Source organism: Lipotes vexillifer, unplaced genomic scaffold (assembly GCF_000442215.2).
Source record: "Lipotes vexillifer unplaced genomic scaffold, Lipotes_vexillifer_v1.1 scaffold661, whole genome shotgun sequence".
NCBI lineage: Eukaryota > Metazoa > Chordata > Mammalia > Artiodactyla > Lipotidae > Lipotes > Lipotes vexillifer.
In genome coordinates this window covers 514547-530518 of record NW_006796183.1, presented here as the reverse complement: position 1 = coordinate 530518, position 15972 = coordinate 514547, and the positions used below count along the sequence as shown (strand labels likewise).

Here is a 15972-nt window from a genome sequence, read left to right as displayed (position 1 = left end):
GCAAGGCTGGATGTGGCCCAGTACCTGGCTCCTAGAAGTGCACCTTCACCCGCCTGTGACAACCACACCCAGACCAAGACAGCGTCTTAGACAAGGAGCAAAGTGGTGGAGGGACTGGAAGGAGAAAGGGAGGCAGCTGAGAAGCAACGAGAGGTTCCAGGAATACTGGCTTTTGAAAAGGAGCTGGGCCCCAATGAGCACAGGACTGTTCCAGGACAGACAACTGCCTCTTCCCACCTCAAAACTATCTGCAGCCCGCTGATGGCTGCACAAAATATGAAGGCACTTAAGGCCCCTGAGCTGTACACTAAAAAAGGGTTAGAGTGATATTTTATGTCATGCATATTTTACCACAAAAAAACCCCACCTGCAGCCATCCTCTCCTGTGCTCGCCTCTGCTAGAGACCCCAGCCCTCCCTCCTGTCAGAGCTCCCCCCCAACCCTCATTATGTCCCACCGCCCCCTCTTTAACACAGGCCCACTCGGCCGGCTGCCGCCATCTTCCACTCTCTCCTCCCCAGCTCTGCACACAGGACGCTCTCCTATAGCTCCTGAACCTCTGGCTGCTCTCTTCTGCTTGCCCTTCTCCTTCCCGGGCCCTCTACCAACACCCGCACTGTGAAAACTGTCCTTCATGTTCCACGTGGCCCATGGGCGAACTCTCCCACACCCACCGACACCCTCCAGGTGAAGGTGACTCCCAAAACTACCCACCTAAGGTGCGTGTATGCATGTCTCCAATGCCTGCCTCACAAGCAGGTCGCACTCAGCATGCCTCAGGCTGAACTCACACCTGAGTCACACGCAAATAACCCCTTCCCTTTTTCTGCCACCTCCATCCTCCACCCATACACCCCTGTCCATCCGGTAAGTAACACGAGCCAGAATTCCAGGTCACCCCTGCACTGCCCTCCCGCTCACCCCACACCAACCCCCGGCCCCAGGCTCCCACCTTCCAAGCAGTCATTACCCCAGCCCCCTCCACCCACCCCTGCCAGCACCTCACGGCTCAGGTCCTCACCACCTCTCAGACTAAAGGAACAGGTTCCAAACTGATTTCCCTCTTGCAAACCATTTTTCCTCCTGTCCCGAAGGAGAAGTGTTTGATTATAAAAGTAACACGTATTCATAAAAAGTATTCAGACAATTTATAAATGCAGGAAATGAAAATCATCTATAATTCCACCTTCAAGGGAACCTCTGCTGTTTCTAATTTTGCCTCCTTCTTCCCCAAAAACCCTTTATACTGCTTCCAAAATGATCTTCCAAGACATCAATGCAAAGCTTAAAAAACGCTTCACTGGGCAAATCCAAAGAACTGACAGTTTCTCTGAGTGAGTCGGGGGCAGGTGGACAGAGGGGCACTGCTCTAGATTAAGGCAGACTTAAGAGACATAATGAACAGACATAAGATGTAAGATTAATTAAACCTTGATTCAAACAAACCTACTGTAAAATAAATTTTGTTTAGACTACTGGGGAAAAAAACACTGGGTATCAGATGATGCTAGAGAATTTCTGCAATTTTGTTAGGTATAAAACGGTCTGGCGATTAAGAAAACACCCATATTTTTCAGAGACGCACACTGAAGTTGGGAAGAAATCACGTGACGTCCGGATTTGCTATAAAATACTTCAGCAAATAAAAAAAGGACAGATGGGGACTTCCCTGGCGACCCAGTGCTTAGGACTCAGCGCTTTCACTGCACCGGAGGTTCAATCCCTGGTCAGGGAACTAAGATCCCACAAGTTGCACAGCCACAAAGAAGAAGAAAAAAAAAAAAGGACAGATGAAGCAAATGTGGCAAAATACTGACAACTGTTAGATCTTGACCATCAGTATTTGTGGTTCATTGTATTATACCATATGCATCTTTGTGTATTAAAAAATGTGTTATAGAAAGCTTCAATCTCCAAAAACACATGGCAGGGAAACTTCCACTGCCCCCGACCCTGACTCTCAAGTCAAAGAGCCTCAGAAGTCCAGGACCCGGCTCCTGACACGGTCCACCCGCACCTCCCAAGGCCTTCTCATCCCATATGCCTGAGACCAACAAAACCACTGTGGACCCCCGACCTGCTCTGACCCTGGCATGAGCCCCCAGCACCAAACAGAACCCTCTCCTCCCCTAGATTCCCGCTCCAATTTCATCCCATCCTCCCAGCATGCTCCCGCTAAGCTCCTTCCCCTGCTGTCTCTCTGCCTCCTCACCCCAACCCCAGGCCGAGCTGTTAACTCTTCCACTTGTGCTACAATGCTCATCACCAGGTACTAGAATTCCTGCTCGCATCTATTTGCCTAGACTATGAGCTCCTTGAAGGCACAGTCCTAGCCCAGAGCAGGCGTACAAACCATTACAGAGTAAAGCGAAGAGGACGCCAGCACGTCAAGGGGAGAGGTGGGAGAGATGGCAGGTGATGGAGCGGAGAAGTTATTACCATCAGGCTGCAGCTGAGAGGTCCACACACAAACAAAAAAGAACCAGGAAGACACGCTACGGTTCTGGAGCAGGGGTTGCACGAGAGAGGCGTGTCAGAGAGAAGCCTCCTCTCCCAGCCTATTTCCGCGAGAGGAGTCCTGGCTTTCATTTTCTGGCATCTGCCTTTTGCAGAGGGAGGGCATTCCTATGTGCACAACACACAGAAGGTGAGTGGGAAACTCTCTGCCGCTGTGAGAGGGGCCTGTGACTAGGTGGATCATCTGTAATTGAGGGTAAAATGAGTGGCAGGGCCATTCGGCCACAGGTTAGAAGCCACTCTCTTCAACCATTTTAACTGGTAACAAAGCGGCCTTCTGAGTGCCATGTGCCCGCGTCCTGTATCTGTAACTTAACTGGTTTCTAATTTGGGAGAAAAAAGATGGCTGTTATTCATGTATTGCCCCCACCACCAAAAAACAAAAAGCCACAAAAAACTTGACTGTGGTAAGATTGCTTCAGCAGTAACACGTGGTCTGAACAACGCATTCAAGTGTCTAGTAAGTCCTTGCTATTGTTAGCGGCTTCTGTGGTTGTGAATGTGCAGCTGGAGGAAAGCAAGTCAGGAGGACAGGGCAAGAGAAGGACAGCGTGGCCTGCAGAGGCAGCAGGATGCACAAGAGGGCACAGAGCTTTGGGAAGGATGGCTGGGATGCGGCCACAGGGAACCTAAGAGGTTCTGGTTTCCAAGCGGAAGAGCCCTCTCCTGTGGAAGCAGCCCCAGGAGGGCGGAAGGAGCGGCGATCAGAGGCAACAAAAAGGCTGCGCGGTGGTGTACGGTGGATACCCACACGCCGTGTGAGAGGGAGGGGGGACCTTCACGTGGAGAAAAGGGGTCTACAGAAACTGAGCCCGAGATTCAGAGAAGGCAGAAAGAAAAACTACATCGGGTGTTCAAGACAAGGGGAAAAACCAACTACAGAAAAGCACTGCTGAAAAAACTAGAGGAATTTTAAGTGTCAGTATTTCAGCCAAAGAAAAGATAAAGCCAACAAGCCAATTGTTAATATGAAGAAATAACAAGGGTACACGTGGAGCTCATGACAGTATTCTATTTGCATACACTTTAAAATGTTTCCTAATAAAAACTTTTAGAGGATAAATTTTTCAAAGGTGAAGGGAAGGGAACAGGGAAGTCTGTGCTGACTTCTACTACCTGCCAGTGACCCCACTCCACCCCCAGCCTGGGCTGCAACTTACCCATAGGCTGCGAGGCTGGGGAGAGAGCAGGTCACTCAGGGCAGGCCTGAGTCGGCTGCACCCAGTGTGGCCCTGCTGTATCCCACTCAGACCCACCAAACGCCTTTCTACACAGAACAAACAAAAGACAGAGCTTTTGGCAACGGCGTGTCCTGAGAGGAAGCCTGAACAGACATGTCCACAGTTACAGCTGTGGAGTTCATCCTGGCCTCCAAAACGATGCTGCGTTAGCAGTGTTATACTGGGAGGGGAAGAATGAAGAGGGGAGTAGAGGGAGAACTCCCAGGGGAGTCCAGGCTAAGAAAGTCCACCTCACCCCAAACCTCAAACCCTGCAATCACTGCCACTCTAACCCTGGCCCCTAAGGCCAGGAGGGGCAGAGGATGCACCCAACTCAGGTGAAGATCCACCGAGGGTGGCCACTGAGGCTGCAAGGCAATTCTTTGGAACAACAGTCCCACAGAGATAAGAGAAAGGAACTCCGAGCAAAGACAAGCTCAAGTGACCCACTGCCACCTGGCTTTTGCTTGACACAATTGCAGACTGGCGGTCCGTCCTGAGGGTCTCTCCTGCCATCTGGGACTCTGCAGCAGCCCAGCCCCAGAACCACCTCCCTCCCCAACACAGGAGGCCCCCTGCCCCCCACCCCACCCAGCGCCCACACCTCGGCCAGCTCCCGCTCGTTGATGCTCCTGGTGGCGCCCCCTTTCTTCCTCGTGCATGACTCTCCTGCGGTGACCCTGTCGTCCCCTTTGGCGTAGCTGTGCACAGTGAGGATTCCCGTTTGCCCTTGGGCTCGGCAGGACAGAGGCTCACTGGTTTCTGAATCAGAAGAAATAGAATCCCATGAAGAACCAGAGCCCAGGCTGGAAGATGACTTCTTTTTGGAGCCTGAAAAGACGAGGCGACCCCCAAAAGAAACCGGATTCACAGAAAGGTCCAAGGCGGCCACTTCCTGGTCCTGGTCCTCCTCCTCCTCCTCCTCCTCCTCTTCCAGCTTGACATTTTTAAGCTCTTCAAATTTGACTTCGGTGGAGTCGGAATAATCTGAAACACACAGACACATTGGACAGAGCCCACTTTCTCTTGTGCTTCTCAACTTCAAGAAAGGCAGAGTGGGGCTTCCCTGGTGGCGCAGTGGTTGAGAGTCCGCCTGCCGATGCAGGGGACACGGGTTCGTGCCCTGGTCCGGGAAGATCCCACATGCCGTGGGGCGGCTGGGCCCGTGAGCCATGGCCGCTGAGCCTGCGCGTCCGCAACGGGAGAGGCCGCAACCGGGAGAGGCCCGCGTACCGCAAAAAAAAAAAAAAAGGCAGAGTGACAAGACCAAGGAACATGGGCAGCAAGTGAGGCCTGGCTCTGAACTCTGACTCCACCACCGACAGGGTCCCTGTGTGATCTGGGGCGAGCTGCTTAGCCTCTCTGGGCCTCCAGTTTCATCCTCTGTAACTTGAGGACGCTACCACCTCTCTCCAGGATTCTTAAATAAGACTGCTGCGTGTAAGGTGGGAGCACAGCCTTGCACACAGCAGACACTCAGTTAAGTGGCAGCTGTCACTTCCTCAGAAGTCTCCTGCAGCTCAGCAGAAACCCAGAGAAGCCGGGCTAGAAAGACAGCTCAACAGAAGGCAGCAGGGCCCCAGGGTCCAAGTCCATACTGCTGACTGGCTCTCAGCAGACACTCCAAGGTCCTGTCGACGCAGAGATCCTCCAAGCCTGACCTGAGACTGATACAAGCCCCTTCCTAACACATCTATCCTCAACAACTCTCCTAGTGAACGCTTTCAAACACTGTACTGGACCACACTATCTGTCCTCTCATAAAATACAAATGGCCTCTCAGGCCTCCCAATGAGCAAACTCTCAGGCAGCAGGCAGTCCCCACATCGTCTCATCCCATTTCTCAGATCGCTCCTGTGACACACCCGCCTCCCACCCTTCCCACCCCTTGTTCAAATCACAGGAAATCACTGCCAGCTCCCCAAACAGCTCATGCTTGTGCACATCTCCGGGCCTGGGCCCCTGCTCCTCCTATCAGGGAAGCCCCTTCTATGTGCCCCCCCAGTCTGTCTGCCTGGAAAATCGCTGCTTACTCTCTAAGAGTTAACTCACAGGCACTTCACCAGGCAGAGGGTGGGCGGGGGCCTTTCCCCCATGTTCCTCAGCCGCCCTGGGTGACCCCAACCAAAGCGCTTCCCACACTCCAGTCACACCATCTGCTCACAGACCCGCCTCCCCTTTGTCACATCTGCGACCCTGCACTGATGTGGCGTCCAACACAGAAAAGAATGATTAGGGCTGTGGGGAAAAATACCATAACCTACTCACCTGGGAAGGTGAGACCGTCCTCAACTTGGCGCACGGAGCTGTGGGTGGGCCTCACAGGAGCAAGGGCGGCCTGGCACTCCGCCATATCGTACTGTCCAGAGCCCAGCTCCTCCCTGGGGAAGAGCTCACTCTGACTCACCTCCTGTGGGATTTCAAGACAAACTCGGTGCCTCTTTGTCCCGATACGGTGCTTGGCCAGGCTGCAAGGAGGAGGGCAAACTTTTTAAGAGCCCCAGTATACATCCGCTTACACAAACACCTCCCCACACAACCCAAAATCAACGGCCAGGGCCTGCTTCACACTTTGGTGCCACCTGAGACCAGGGACCTCACCTCCCTGAGCCTGTTCCATCAAATGCAAATAGGGATGTCACCACCCCCTTCAGAGGTTTGACATGAGGCTTAAGAAAAGGTGTGCTGAGCACCTGGCAGAGCGCCTGGTGTACAGCAGGTCCCCGATAAATGTTCCTCCTTTCTTCCCCACACAGCCCAAGAGAAACTCTCCTGAGGACAGATCCTCTGGCTCAGACACCGAGGACCCTGGCCCCTGCCCTTGTGAGTCTCATTTCCTTCACTACTCACTCCTTTTCAAAAAGCCCTCAAATGGGGACTTCCCTGGTGGCGCAGTGGTTAAGAATCCGCCTACCAATGCAGGGGAAACAGGTTTGAGCCCTGGTCCGGGAAGCTCCCACATGCCGCGGAGCAACTAAGCCCGTGCGCCACAACTACCCAGCCTGCGCTCTAGAGCCCCGTGAGCCACAACCACTGAGCCCGCGTGCCACAACTACTGAGCCCGTACTCTAGAGCCGGTGAGCCACAACTACTGAAGCCCGCACACCTAGAGCCCATGCTCCGCAACAAGAGAAGCCACCGCGATGAGAAGCCTGCGCACCGCAAAGAAGAGTAGCCCCCGCTCGCCACAACTAGAGAAAGCCCATGCGCAGCAACAAAGACCCAACGCAGTCAAAAATAAAATAAATAATAAATTAATAAATAAATAAATTTATTTTTTAAAAAGCCCTCAAATGGCAATGAGAAAACTGGCTTCTCTGGTTCAGAGGGAGCCATGCCCTCGCACGCACGTGAGCCTTGCTCCAGCAGACTACGGCCCATGTAGCGGTGCTACCACCCTTGGGTGACAGCCATGAGGAAGGGCCTGAACACCTCACTGAGGATTCTGGGGCCTGTACCAAGAAAAACATTCCCTCAGCTGTGCTCAAACACCCCACTCAGAAGCAGCCTCTCGGCAGGCTACGGGAGCCGCCAGACACGCCTCCCTCAGGCAGCTGGGCCCGAGGGCTGCAGGGTTACCTCCTCTTCAGGTCACCCTCCTCTCCATCCTCAACCCCCTCCATGTCGTCCTCCTCTGGGCACTCCTCCTCCTTCCGGGCTCTCGGGGCCAGTTCACTCTCCTTGAGAAACTCGGCCGCTTCTGGCGTGGGCAGAGTGTGGTCGATGACGGTGCTGTCCTTCCCAGCTTTCCAGAGTTTGTACCTTTCTGGCTGGAACTTCCTCACAAACACGTCCATGGAGATCTTCACCATGTCCTTTCTGCAGGAGCACTGTGGCAAGGTGCCAGAGGAGCTCCAGGTGAGACACTTGCCCTGCTCCTCCCCCGAGCCCCTCCTCCCATCTCCTCCCTCCGAATGGGAAAAGACACAAGACAGTTTAAGGCTGAATTGTTTGGGTTTACAGGCTGAGGGCATAACGTCCTTGCAGAGCCTTCACACATGAAAGGAAGCAGGGAAAAAAGGGTGGAGGACACGTGGCACTGGGGCGAGTCAACCTGGGCGCTATCTAGGGCGCATGGAGAACGGTTAGAGATGAGGCTCAGCGTTAGACCCTGGATGGTCAATGTCCACCTTCCCTCTGCTGTCTATACAAGCCAGGACCACAGGAGCGAGTCTACTCCCAGCCAAACGTCCAGCCCTGCTGCTTCCCTAATGTAAAAGGAAGCCCTTAAGATTTCTCCTCAACAGAGAAATCCCAGAGTGGCTAAAGAAAGAAATAGCACAGTGTGTAGGTGTAGTTTTAATGCTCAATGGACTCAAGCACGGAAACCTCATTTTATACAACTCAAATCTGAACAAATCTTTTAAAATTCTTTGTGAACACAAGATGCTGGCACTTTTGCACATCCCCCGCCACTCTGCTTCTGAATTCCAGCAGCTCAAAGAAATGTTCTAATCACCAGCCAGTGTATCTAAGAAGGTTGGCTGGTTCAACCAGTCATTTTTAGACACGGTTATTGTGAAGGAAACCCAGCGGACTTACCAGCACAGCTTGTTTGCCATACTCGATCCACCGCCGGGTAGCAAAATTAGTGGACTCAGCACAGTTGAAGCCATGGTTAAAGCCGGCGTGGTACCCGTAAGGGAAAGTGATCATAAATTCTCCAGCTTCCTGAGTCACCTGAGTAAAAGCAAACGGGAAGCAGCTGCAGCAAATGGCAGGCGTCTAGAGACCTGGAAAGTTGCGCTCCAGCTCTGCTACAACTGAGCTTAGTGGCCAGGGATGGGTCACAAAACCACTGGGGACTTGGTGTCTTCTGTGACATGCAAAGCCTCTACACATCAGACACCATGACTGTAATTAATGACTCCTCCAGATGACACTGTTCAAGGGGGCTTGACCCTCCTCTGGCACCAGGAAGGGGTAGCCCACCTTTAATGCTTCGAGATCAAACGATGATACAGATTAGCCCTGGCCCACACCTGGTACAGAGAATCAAGTAGAATAAAGCTCCTCTGTGAAACACACGCCAGAAAGGGTGGTTTCCGCGTAAGCCAAGGGCTGCTGTGTGCAAAATCTGCTCACCTTGTCAAAGGGAATTCCATATTTCTTCAGCATTAAAGGAGAAATCAAGGTCATCTTATGGCGGAGAAAAGCCTCACAGCTTTGAGCACTGCCCGGGAAAAAGCCTGTTTAATTGAAACCGGGCACAGTTAATACACAGCCCCACGCTGGCTCTGTAACCCTGGAGTCACCTCACACCGTGCACCTCATATACATGATAAGGAGGATGAATCACCAATGTGATCTCCACATATTCTTCTAGCTTCAGGTCAATCCTAAGGTTCTACAATGAACCTCAGGGCTGTCTCCTGTGTAGGCTTGTTACATGGGTAATCAAATCCTGTTTGGGGGATTGCCCCAGGTGCCTCTGTTCTCACAAAGACCTTTGAAACAATTTAGAGCCTTTCTCCATTCACTGGGATCCTCAATCTTTTGTTAGTAACACAACTACAGCACACACAACCCAAGCTCTTGTGAAACGGGCTCTGTAGAGGTACAAATCTATTAGAGTCCACTTAAAAGAACCAAAGCATAAAATTCAACTTTGACTTGATGATTTGGGTTTTTGGCAAAAGAACCAGACCCAATATGACCAATACACTATCCCTAGTCAAATAAAGCCATGCATGAGAAAACTGAGGCAAACACAGTCTAAGACTTAGTAAGTCCCTTCCCAAGACAAAGTGGGAAAAGGCTCTGATTTTAGTCGCTCTGATATGTAACCAATCTGGCAGTCTGGCTCACTCCCCACATGTGGGCCTGAGAAAGGACCACAGCAAGTGGACACCTTAGAGCAATGAGCGCAGCTCACAGGCAGGTCTGACCCAGCAAGAGGAGCGGACCCCGTACCTTTGGCCAGGCGCTCCAGCCGCTTTCCGTGCTCAGGAGGGACAGAGTACCTGCAAGCACACAGAAGCATCAGCCGCTGAGCAGAAGGGCTCGTCCCCCCTTTCAGAACAGCTTGAAATATCAGACTTTTCAACTTCCCAACCACGAGAACTAGATAGGGATCTGGAGAAGTGACGTATGAGACTGTTTGGGCAGAGGAGGGCACAGCACACGCAGAAGTGTGAGCGATTTTATCTTTTATATTCATTCATTTAACAAGACATTTATCGATTATTTATCATGAACCAGGATTTATGGTACACACTCAAGGTTGCTCTCCCTTTATAATGTTGTTCATGCAATAAAAGTTAAAAAAAAAAAAAGGAGGAGGATGGCATTAAAGTGCTCCTGGCAGAGCCTGAAAGGCCTAACTAGGATGAGATAGAGGGAGGAAGATGGGAAATGAGGTGACAATGGATCAGGTACCAGACACCTGGCCCCTATGTGCTGAGCCCATTTCCCTTTGTCTCCACAACCGTGTACTGATTATCCAGTAAGCACTCACTCCTCCACCCCCGTGCGTATCTAGACACCATAGGAATTGCCCTTCATTAAAAAACAAACAGAAAAAAAAAAACACACACACATAGAGAACTATTTAAAACTTTTGCACAACTGTTAAGCTTTGTATTCGGGAACTCACAGTAAGTCTGATTTACCCTTACAATGCATTCTAAAGATGATTCCACAACAAAACCTTCCCATCCCAAATAGCTTTGTTATGCAACAAAACAGATGAGGAGCTGAGGAAAATGTTTGTCACCTAAAGGACTCTGATCCATCAGGCAACATTGCACAGAAGTCTCTTAAGGAACCACTTCAGATGACCTAAAGAGTGTATACAGCAACTAGAAAATCTCTTGACCCGAGAACAAAAAGTCCAATTTCAGGGAACTTCAGAGTAAACATGGTGAAGACACAAAAGCTAGAGTCTAGAAGTCTAGCCACCTAAGGAAGGAACTGGGACAGTAGTTAGGGGGTAATCACAGGCTCAAAACGGTTTTCCCCCTTCCAAGACTGGAAACTGCAAAGCATCTGCCAGAAGAAAAGAAAAGCCCTGGGAAAGGACGTGGCTGAAGGTACCGGAAAGGAATGGAGACAGATACAGTCTGCACGACTCCCCATGGCCTGGCCACGGTGTCCCCTCCGGCCTCCTTGCTCCTCCATCCTCATACACAGCACGCAAAGCACAAGGGACTTCCTTCCTCTAGTTACTCAAGACACCGTGCTCGCTCTCAAGTGTCTTTTGCACGTGTTGTTACAACCACCCAGACACCCTTCCCTCAGTCCCCCTTCCGAACCCACCACCACCACACCCAGCCACGTCCTCATCTGCAAGCTCTCGGCTCAGCTGTCACCTCTTCCAGGGGAGCCTTCTCTAGTCCCCATGCTCACACACGTTCCTGTGTGAACCTATTACAACCACTGTTCTCCATCAGAGCTTTTCTCCCACTTTCTCTCTCCTGGCCAGTCCCCTATCGGTGTGCGGGTGGGCACCTCATCTGTCTTTTGCTTTGCTGAAGGCAGCATCTTCACTAACACGCTGACATAGATGGGTGGGCGCAGGAAGAAATGAGAGAGCGTTCCCTGATTCCTCCCCAGCCAGACGGCGGCCTCGGTGGAGAGCGGGGAGCAGACACTGAGTGGTCCTGCGTCCCCTCGTGAGTAAAGCACACACTGCTGCTCACCAAATATTTTTTCCATGAGGAAAAGAAAGCTTTCTATCATCTGAAGAAGTGACTCCAGTCTTGGAAGTCTGCCTCTAAGAAATGCCTCAGGCCTGTTCAGAAAAAGAAACCAGACAGTGGGAGAGCCCCCATGGCTCTCAGTCACTCAGGCACCTTTCTGTTTTCATACTGTGGTACTAAGTGCCCGGCCCGCTAACGCTTGCTACTCCAAGGGCAGGGAGAGCACCAGAGCTCAAACAGCACCTTACTGCTTGAAAGTTGGAACAAAATGTAACACACCCAGTCCCACCCTAAGTCTGCCGAACCATAATCTGCATTTTGCCCGATTCCAAGGCATTCCCTGGGTACGTGAAAGCTGAGAAGCCCCAGTGCCAAGGGCAGGCCGACTTTACCAGGATTTGGGTTCTCCGAAGTGCAGGTAATTGATGCTGTACAGGTCCATGTCTTCGGTGTGCCAGGCAAAGGATGTCTTCCACATGCCGAAGTACAGGTATGGGGTGTTCACGCCCTCAATGGTGATCCCGCTCTCCTTTTCCACCAAGTCCAGGATTGTTTTCAGGCGGCCAATATTCCACTCATCAACATGCTGCGGAGGAAGTTATACTGAATATAAACTGAGGCTCTGAACCCACCAATCACAGAGCAGGTCATAGGTGAGCTGTCACTCCTAACAAAGATTAGGAATAATGTTGAAACTACGTGGCCCTGAAGACCACAGCACCCCTCACTCGCTGTTCAGAGCTGCCACTGGAACTGACGCCATTATACCTCTGAAGGGCAAACACCAGTGGGTGAACAACACTGAACACTAGTACATGAAAGATGAAAAAGGAGGGACAGCCACCTGTTCTAAACCCAAGAGGAAGAGTTTGCACAGAAGCTAAAGAAACTTAGGTCAGGACTTCCCTGGTGGTGCAGTGGTTAAGAATCCGCCTGCCAATGCAGGGGACAAGGGTTCGGGCCGTAAAGAAACTTAGGTCAGGACTTCCCTGGTGGTGCAGTGGTTAAGAATCCGCCTGCCAATGCAGGGGACAAGGGTTCGGGCCGTGGTCCAGGAAGATCCCACATGCCGCAGAGCAACTAAGCCCGTGCGCCACAACTACTGAGCCTGCACTCTAGAGCCCGCAGCCACAACTACTGAGCCCACGTGCCACAACTACTGAAGCCCGCACACCTAGCGACCATGCTCCGCAACAAGAGGAGCCACCGCAAAAAGAAGCCCATGCACCGCAACAAAGAGTAGCACCCGCTTGCCGCAACTAGAGAGAGCCCGCGCGCAGCAACGAAGACCCAACGCAGCCAAAAATAAATAAATTTTAAAAAAAAGAAAAAGAAAGAAACTTAAGTCGAAAGAGGAAAGTACTCATGAACCATAAAAATACAAAGCATGGGAATCAACTGTAATAATTTGTGACTTATCTAGCCCTTATTTCCACTGGGCAGTGTATTCAGTAAAAAGTCTACAATGTTATCCTGAGTTGTAAAGGTCATTGAGGAGCCCACTTCCTATTAAGTACGTTCTGGATTTATGCCTACAAGCTTCACTTCCCACCACCCAAAAAAGCTGTCATCAACAAAATTGGAATCCACTTTTTAAACATCTTCCTTCAAATAATTTACAAAAACAATAAATTAATCGGAGTGATAATCCCTAAAACACCCTACAGATTTTTTAATCATCCAAAAAACAGTCCCAAATATTTCTTCCTTGTACCGTATCTAAGGCTGTTCTCTATGCCAAAAAGCACTAAATCCTAAGCCAATGCAATTTGTTAAAACAGCTTTTGCTACAGAATCTTGTTTGAGGATTCTGAAAATCTAAATATGTTCTTCTGAAATATATACCCCTTCCATTATATTGGTCAGTGATCTTTTTTCTTCAGAAACTACATTGCCCTCCCCCAACATTTCATTTACTGTGATCCCCCCCTTTCTAGAACTCATCGGGGCTACCACCCACGGACTCTTCTAACAGCCCTTGCTAAAAACACCATATCATCCAATTCACATGTAGAGTGGGAGAAATAAAATTCAGTCACACGCAAAACTACCCACAATTAAGTGAGCACAGCCCATCACCTGGTGGTGGGCCATTCCTCTGTCCAAACACCCGTTCAGCAAAACAGCTTTTTGGTGCCCACTACAGATGAAAATGGTATTAAATTACAAAATCGCAAAAATGCTGCATAGAGATCCCAGGAAGTCTCACCTTTTCATAGAGAGTGCCATTCACATCTGCACCATAGATCGGGGGATTGAATGTGAGATTTTTCCAGTATTTCCGTTCAAGCTCTTCAAATTCACTATAGCGTGGGGTACAGTACCTTTAAAAAGTTTAAAAAACAAAGTGTTAGCCACTTATAAGGGACTAAATACGTGAGGCATTATGAACGGCACGAGACACAATCCCCTGTTCCAGGGATAGCAAGACATTTCAAATGAACAAGACATAACCTTGGCCTTCAAGGTTCCAATACAGTACCCAGTAACTCCCTCAACATCCCTTCGTGGGTTCTGGGCCCAAAAAAGGTAACATACACAAAGATGTAAGCCCATCTTCCTTAAGAATGATATCCTCCACTCTTTCAAGAGACTCTACTATAACTACACACTGCACCCGTCAGGAGTGGCCTGGCCACACAGGGAGAAAATAGGCTTCCAAACCTGTGAGAACCAAGAATGCAAATCCCTATGTAGCCACAGACAACCAAAACCCAGCACATGGAGAGCTGAGGCCCTGGAACAGAATTTACTTCCCTGCACTCTAAGGAAGCGTCTCCAAGAGGGCTAACTTCAGTTGTCACTGCTACATTCCCAGCATCCTATGCAGTGTGGCTAACATTCAACAAATAATCACGCCTGAAAACCAAATATTTTAATAAAAATATAAAATAGTCCTAAAAACATAAAAATAGGTTTCTGCACATCAAATGTTCCATTTAGCAAAATACATGTGTATACATATGCTCACACACTCAAATACACACACACCCCTATCTAAATATATATATCTCTCCCCACATAATACCATTAAAAATATCTGTACTCTTTTTTTTTGGTTTTTTTGCGGTACGCGGGCCTCTCACAGTTGTGGCCTCTCCCGTTGCGGAGCACAGACTCCAGACGCGCAGGCTCAGCGGCCATGGCTCACAGGCCCAGCCGCTCCGCGGCATGTGGGATCTTCCCAGACCGGGGAACAACCCCGTGTCCCCTGCAACGGCAGGCGGACTCTCAACCACTGCGCCACCAGGGAAGCCCAATATCTGTACTCTTTAGCTCAATAATCACATACTGAAAACTTACTCCCAAAACAGTCTTTTAAAAATTCAAACCACTTAAAAATTACTACGCAATTTAAAAAGAGTAACGTGTAAACCTAATAGGTATTTGAAAACGCACACTATAACTCAAATGGCCAAAAAACATGATAAGGAGTGGAAGACCAAAATGAAACTGTGTGGAGATAATGAGATGAGTGGGAAAAAAAAAAAATCTTACTTTAAATACTGCCTTACATTTTGATGTTAAACTAATGAATCATGAAGTTTAGAACTCTCAAGTTCTAAACCCTTTACATACAAATAACTCTACTTCCAACTGATCTGCTTTATAAGTTTAGGTTTCTACCCTACTGGGTTTTCTTAAAGCTGGCTGACCACACAGACAGAAATCAAAGGTAAGAACTGATTGTATTTCAGATGAAGGGAAAAGACACAGGACCGGCTGATTTAAAAAGAGGTGTCGTAAAAAAATAAAAATAAAAATAAAAAGAGGTGTCCTGAAAGACAGTAAGGCCTACCATATGTTGACGAGACAGGAAGAACAGCACAGGGGCCTGAGTGAGGCCAACCCGACGTGAAACAAAGCAAGTGTGCTTGGCACGGCGCAGAGCTAGGAAGCAGACGTGAAGACGGCACAGCCTCTCATCTGCGGCCCATGGCACACTTCTTCAACAGGCTTTTACACAGATTCTCTCATTAGACAGCAGGTTGGCCAGCAATAGAGATGCTTTAAGAATTAGGCTGCCGGGCTTCCCTGGTGGCGCAGTGGTTGAGAATCTGCCTGCCAATGCAGGGGACACAGGTTCGAGCCCTGGTCTGGGAGGATCCCACATGCCGCGGAGCAACTAGCCCCATGAGCCACAATTACTGAGCCTGCGCGTCTGGAGCCTATGCTCCGCAACAAGAGAGGCCGCGATGAAGAGTGGCCCCTGCTTGCTGCAACCAGAGAAAGCCCTCGCACAGAAATGAAGAGCCAACACAGCCATAAATAAATAAATAAATAAATAAAATTAAAAAAAAAAAAGTTAGGCTGCCAATAAAATTGGAAGCCCACACTTAGAACTGTGCTATGTCAAAGGAAAAGAAGGCAGAGCACAGACGGAGAAAGAGCGCGACCTGACGTGAGATGATAAAGCACTCCAAGTGTGAAGCCTAGCAAGCTGAGGCTCTACTGCGAGCCTCCACGGCACAGCCGCAAAAACGTCTGGCTGGGGGCTTCCCTGGTGGCGCAGTGGTTGAGAGTTCACCTGCCGATGCAGGGGACACGGGTTCGTGCCCCGGTCCGGGAAGATCCCACATGCCGCGGAGCAGCTG

The 15972-nt window shown here is 50.0% G+C and overlaps 1 protein-coding gene across 1 annotated transcript in view; it reads right to left on the bottom strand.

The window, feature by feature from the left end:
• Positions 1–15972, bottom strand: part of KDM4A (lysine demethylase 4A) — a 41571-nt gene that overhangs the window by 20702 nt on the left and 4897 nt on the right. Inside the window, 8 exon segments of the mRNA XM_007468246.1 lie at positions 4342–4724; positions 6006–6205; positions 7317–7567; positions 8280–8417; positions 8823–8926; positions 9651–9700; positions 11770–11963; positions 13587–13701. Coding sequence (XP_007468308.1) covers positions 4342–4724; positions 6006–6205; positions 7317–7567; positions 8280–8417; positions 8823–8926; positions 9651–9700; positions 11770–11963; positions 13587–13701 — 1435 coding nt within the window.